The 5,803-nt window shown below is 35.5% G+C and overlaps 1 protein-coding gene across 3 annotated transcripts; it reads right to left on the bottom strand.

Annotated features, from left to right (window-relative positions):
• Nucleotides 1-717: 717 nt before the first annotated feature.
• On the bottom strand, nucleotides 718-5,583 carry LOC140036681 (uncharacterized). Of its 3 annotated transcripts, none has more exons than XM_072079096.1 (7): nucleotides 5,410-5,583; nucleotides 4,785-4,999; nucleotides 2,787-3,131; nucleotides 2,656-2,702; nucleotides 1,852-1,914; nucleotides 1,248-1,380; nucleotides 718-1,050 (listed from the first exon to the last, which is right to left on the bottom strand). In XM_072079096.1, exons 2-7 carry the CDS (start codon nucleotides 4,900-4,902, stop codon nucleotides 1,034-1,036), a joined length of 723 nt encoding a protein of 240 aa, XP_071935197.1. In that variant the 5' UTR covers nucleotides 4,903-4,999; nucleotides 5,410-5,583; the 3' UTR covers nucleotides 718-1,033. The 3 variants fall into 3 exon arrangements, with proteins under 3 accessions (XP_071935197.1, XP_071935198.1, XP_071935199.1); XM_072079097.1 differs by having other exon boundaries at nucleotides 4,785-4,955; XM_072079098.1 differs by having other exon boundaries at nucleotides 2,793-3,131; nucleotides 5,410-5,582.
• Nucleotides 5,584-5,803: the final 220 nt, after the last annotated feature.

Here is a 5,803-nt window from a genome sequence, read left to right as displayed (position 1 = left end):
TTTCACTAATCAAAGAATATATATACATATAGGCCCATTATGTTAAAATGGGATGCTGGACAGCTATTAGAAATAGCAACGGGCGGGTTAGGGGCGGGAGATCCCTCCTCCGTCCTCCGCCCTATTGCCAAAAAACTCCTCCCGTCCTCTATCTCGTCCCGCTTTTCCCGTGAATGATAATTTAATTTTTTTTTTCTAGAAACTTTTATTCAATAGATCAAAACTAAACTCAAAGAATAAAATAAAATACGAAGATGAAAAAAATGAAAAATAAAACAAGAAAAGTGTTGAAATAAAATACCAAAAAATTAAAAAAACTTAATTGGATTGTATAAATAACATTTGAAAATACTCATAGAACGCATAACATATTTGTGCCAAATATCAATTAGAAATTTGGATAAAAATGGAATAAAGATTATATTTAGTTGCCAACTATTCTAAATTTATTATTATTAGATTATATAATACATTACATTTATTTATATTAATAAATTGAAGCGGGGAATTTAAAACGGAGGGAGAAAAATTCCCGCATCCCTGCCCTATTACTCTCCCGTTGCCATTTGCTAACGGCTATGGTTAAGATTTGGTGGAATTATATCAAGTCGTTTTACTTCTCACAGCATTTAGCGTAGAAAGCATTGTGCTTCTTATAACATTTGGTTAGGAAATAAAAGAAAAGAGATCAAAATTCATGGGCACAACAAAATAATGTGAATATTCGCCAAAACATATTTTGATCTCTCCAAATTACTCATTCTTCCCGAGGACTGTTAAATCTCTTGACATATAACAGATGGCCACAACCTCTAATGAATGTGATGAGTGCAGATGTTAAAGGTCCATCATTTCTCTACCCACAACAGCAATACTGGTATGTTCATATGTCATACCAGACTGCAAAACCATATGATACAACTTTGGATTTGTACTAATGAGAGTAAGTAGAACATACATTCAGATACACTTCAAACTGGAGAGCAAAATCTTAATTCTACAAAACGGAATAATGATTGAGCATCCGAACTCGTCAACCATCTTCCACCTCTGCAGGCATAAATTAAGACGTCAGAAGTAAATTCAAGCATGAGTGCAGACTCAGATAGCAATGTACAGTTACAGAATTGCTTTGGAAAAACACAAAATTATGACAAAGAAGTTGATCAGTAATAGTTGATAATGTCATCTGAGTCCTTTAATCTGATATGTATGCTAAAAAGGGTAGAAGGTCAGGAGATGTGTACCATCTATTGCCTCCATGTTATCTTCCTTATAAACACCAAGGGGTGAGCCATGGACGGATAGAAGCATCTCTCCATGCTTGGGAAGCCTTTTGGTTTTCGGTGTCAGACCTACAGACAGCCTCTGGTTATTCACCTGCAGACAGGACAAACAACACATGAATTATTTTAGATTGTCAGTATTTTATGTGCACATTGCTATAGGAACTTCGTTGCAACTGTCAGTCATTCATCCTTTTTCTCATACCCCATTTCCTAGCCCACAAGGGAAACATTATTATTAAAAAGTCAAGATGCCAGACTGCCAGATTTCAAACATCTCAAAGATGTTACTGCATTATGTGCTGACTTATGAGCAGTGTTGCTAAAATCGAAACTTTGTGTATGTGCAATTTGAATTCTTCGTATTCAGAATTCATGATAGATTCCCCTTGTGTTGATATCCAGAACCAGATAATAAAGCAAGGATATGCAACAACTCATGACAATAACAAACTAGAAAATTGGAGATCTAGACGAAGCATTAACCCTGAAAATTCACCCAAATGCATGTAGAAAAAGCACAACAAACAGAACTAGATAGCTAAAAATGCATTGGGCCACATACATCAGGAGTTCGAAATTTGTCCTGCCGCTCAAAGATTGTGGCATCAGATAACTCTTCTAAATCCTGCCACAAAAAATACATTTATTAAATAAAATAAAAAGCTAATGCAATAAACAGTTCCTTGAGCTAATTCATGATAATCCAGAGAAAGCACGACCAAGTTCATAACCAATAGCTAATACAACAGTGGGTGTAGCACATTGAGCATGAAAACTGCAGCCACAATTGGTGATGCAACTTAATTATCAGATTAAGTTTCTGAAGTTTAGTTCACCATGTGTAAATTTAGTTCACCATGTGTAAATAATCATGGCTAACAAAGAAGAGACATTGTTACCAATGAAATTTAGTTCACCATGTGTAAACATTAAAAGTGATGCCATATCATGTATATCCAAACACTATATGTCACTAACTTCACACACATGCCAATTTGATAAAGATATGCAAGTAAAACGACATCATTCCAAAAACAAAAGTCAAACACAAATTTTTCTGAAAAACAAAATTTTTAGGATTACAATCAACTATATGTGAAAATAACAAGTATCAAGAAAAGCCTATCAGGTCTAAAAGATGAATGAGTTTATGACTTCACGTTATCCCAACTTAAAAAAAAATTGAAACCATTCCAAAGACAAATATGTGTACATCTTAGATATTTTTCATACTTTACTGGTCTCGCATGTCATTAAAACAAAAATTTATATATATACTCCGGACACCAAAAGTAGGAAGAGAGAAATTGGTCATTGTGAATACAAACATAAGATAGTGGTCAGAATAAGTTAAATGAGAACATACAAATCCTCTGATCTGCATACAATCCACGCCCAAAAAGCTTGCTTTCACTGCAAAGAATTAAGAGACAAATAAGAGAAAATAACCAAAAGAAATACAGATTCAGATTTGAAACAAGTCAAAATGCAATTTACATTTACCACTTTTATTTGAAAACTCAAAGTCACCAAGAGACGGCTTTACAGTAGAGAAATCTGGGTAAGTCATAGACAAGCGGTGTAGAAGAGAAGCATGCAAGTTTCCTCCATTAGCTTGGTTTGTGTACAAGTTACCCTTGTCATCTTTCTGTTGCACTTCATATATGCCATTTTTTTCATTCTTTACAATGGAAAGATTTGGAAAATTTTCTTTAAAAAACTGCAGTAGAGGAACTTGAAGCTGTTCCTTGCTGAAACACGAGCGAAGCAAATGCAACATGGTTCGCAACTGTTCAATCTCCATATGTCGAAGTGCCCTGATTGCAGCAATTTGATGTTCAACTGGATGACAAAAGTTCCAAACCAAAAGGTGTATGAGGCAAAACTGAAGCATCTTTTTTTGTTTAGGAAGAATGTCATTGACCAGATAAGGACTTCAAAAGAATCAAAATAATTTAACAGTAAAGCTCAGATTGCTTAGCTTGCACCCACCAATATTTAGTATAAGCACCCAAGGACTACAGCAGATTATTTAGTATAAGCACCGACCATTGAGATACCAGAATCAGATGTTCAGATAAACTTCTAACTCCAGAACAAAAATTCTTTAATCAGCAGTGTTCACCAATATTGTGCTTGAATCATCTAAAGGCCAACAATTGTGTACTCTAAGGCTTCAAAAATTAAAAGGAAATGGTGTGTTAGAGCCAACAATTGTGAGCTGTGAAAACATTGGCGTTGAAATAGTCAGCTTTAGGCATTTAATTCACTGTCAGGTTGCTTTATGAATGAAGAAAATTTAGCTTTAGGGGCATGATTGGTGCAAAAAATTCGAAAAGAGAAAACTGGAAGAACAGATGTTATGCCTCAAATCTGTCAGTAGATGGATTCTATTGCAAAATATCTTCAGTCCATAGGCTACCCAAAAGGGATCTAATACATAGCACTGCCATATGACAAATAGACTTGAAGAACCAAAATGCTTGTTCAGCGAGTTTCCTTTTGCTCATGGTTGACTCCAGTAAGCAACCATAGCTAAACCATGATACAATGACATGGAGAAAAACATAATGACCTACAGCAGCTCACTGGTTCAGACTATGAACCAAATTACAAAACATAAGACATGCTTAAAGCATTAAACAATAAGTAAAGTGTTAAACTCTAGGACCATCTCCAAGTGGACTCCTATGGACTGATAGTATTTGGTCTGCTATTCAAGTTCATGCTCTCTAGCAAATCCAGTTCTTTTAAACATTATCGTTCCATGTGGAGATAGGCCTAAACATAGTCCATTGCAACACAGGGTTAGCAAAAGGGCATTGTGATTTCACTTCTTGCTACTAGTGATCAATTCTATCAGAAGGATGCCAACTTAGAAGGCAACATGTTTATATTGGGTTTCTAAACTTATTTGGAAAAAAACTCATGAAGGTGCTCCCTTATAAATGCAAGACAAATACTGTAAAAGTTTGCACGAAATTTTGTACTGCCTGCCTGAAAAGCAACTGCATGCAAGGTTTAACATAAAAAATTTAAGTGGCAGACACATTCAAAGGGGGTAAAATGTTTATGGTGAATAAAAGTTTACTGTGAAAATGGATATGAAGTTTTGAGATTAATTTAGAACTTCATTCTTTCAAAACAGAGAACAGTTTTCTCAACACAAGTTAGACGCCTCCTTCTCTTCTATGCATACTTCATCTACATTAGAATTCACTAGTAGGTGGTAGATGAGGTCAAATACAAAGGTTCTAAAGAATCTGCTAAATGTAGTAATCAAGGGTGAGCCTACTTTTGTTATCAGGGTGAGGTACAACCATGCAAAAATCATCTGCAAAGTCAAAAATTTTGGTAATCTTATCCATTGTTCAATTCTTGCTATCCATTAATTCCGAGAACACAATGAACTACCAGCAATAAAAAGCGAAGGCAAAGTAAAGAACCAATCAGAAGGGGCTGCTTGAAAAATAGATAGTGCTGGAGTAATAATACCTTCCTCGTCCTGGAATTCATTTTTTTCACTTTTTTCAGGCACAGCCTCCTCCTTATCAACATTCTCAATATTGCTTTCCTTTTGCTTAGCAGGTTTTCTACCTCTTTTCTTCGCCATCAGCACGAGATAACAAACTAAACTGAAATCCTCAGTCAGCTAATCACACAACCCTGGTTATAATCAACACACTCTCAGCAAATCCAACATGGGACATCTGACAGAATTCCCAAAATCAAATCAGCAATTGCTCTCCTCATATTTACTTGACTTTCATTTTCCCAAACAAAAAAATGCAGACAAGTGGGCTAAAACTTCACAGGTATAAATCGAATTCCAGCATGCCAAATTGCCTCTTTGAATAGCAACCAAATTAACTTACTTTTCTCTTAACAAGGGAAGAAAATCAAGAATGGTAACATATGTTAAAATTGAAAAGGGTCTTCGATCAGCCCACAAGAAATTCAAGATAGCAAAAATAATTTACAAAAAGAACAACAGGGTATCTTGTCTTTCTAGAGAAAAAGAAGACAACTGGATAATCCATCACAAATATCTAAATTGCAAACAAGAAAATAAGCTGTAAATCATTAAAAAAAACGAAGAGGCACACATGAGAAAACTGACCGATACACAGCATTAACGGGATGAGAAGAACAATTCAGCACCCCCTGCTGGAGGGAGGAGGCGTCGTGGTGGAGGAGGAGTTGCGCCGGGCGGGTTTGAAAATTTTCGGGGGCTGGAGAGGGCGGGATTCGGACTCTGAAGTAGAAGTGAACAGCGGATTGACTATGGTTCCAAACAGACGGCCAAGATTGGCTAACCAACCAAAAAAAAAAAAAAAAAAAAGGAAAAAAAACACTTTTTAAATTTTACGGTTGTGATTTATTAGTTCATTTTCCACAAGTCCTTGTGACGTTTGGTAAATTGCTTTGAAGTTTGAGCAATTATCATTAAGTCCAAATCTTGAACCAAATCACCTTTAATATAATGTTGTGTCAATAGAATATAAGGGAAAAGT

The sequence above is a fragment of the Coffea arabica genome, chromosome 2e (assembly GCF_036785885.1).
Source record: "Coffea arabica cultivar ET-39 chromosome 2e, Coffea Arabica ET-39 HiFi, whole genome shotgun sequence".
Lineage (NCBI taxonomy): Eukaryota > Viridiplantae > Streptophyta > Magnoliopsida > Gentianales > Rubiaceae > Coffea > Coffea arabica.
Note: the sequence above shows the minus strand (reverse complement) of the source record. Positions and strands in the feature narration are given on the sequence as shown.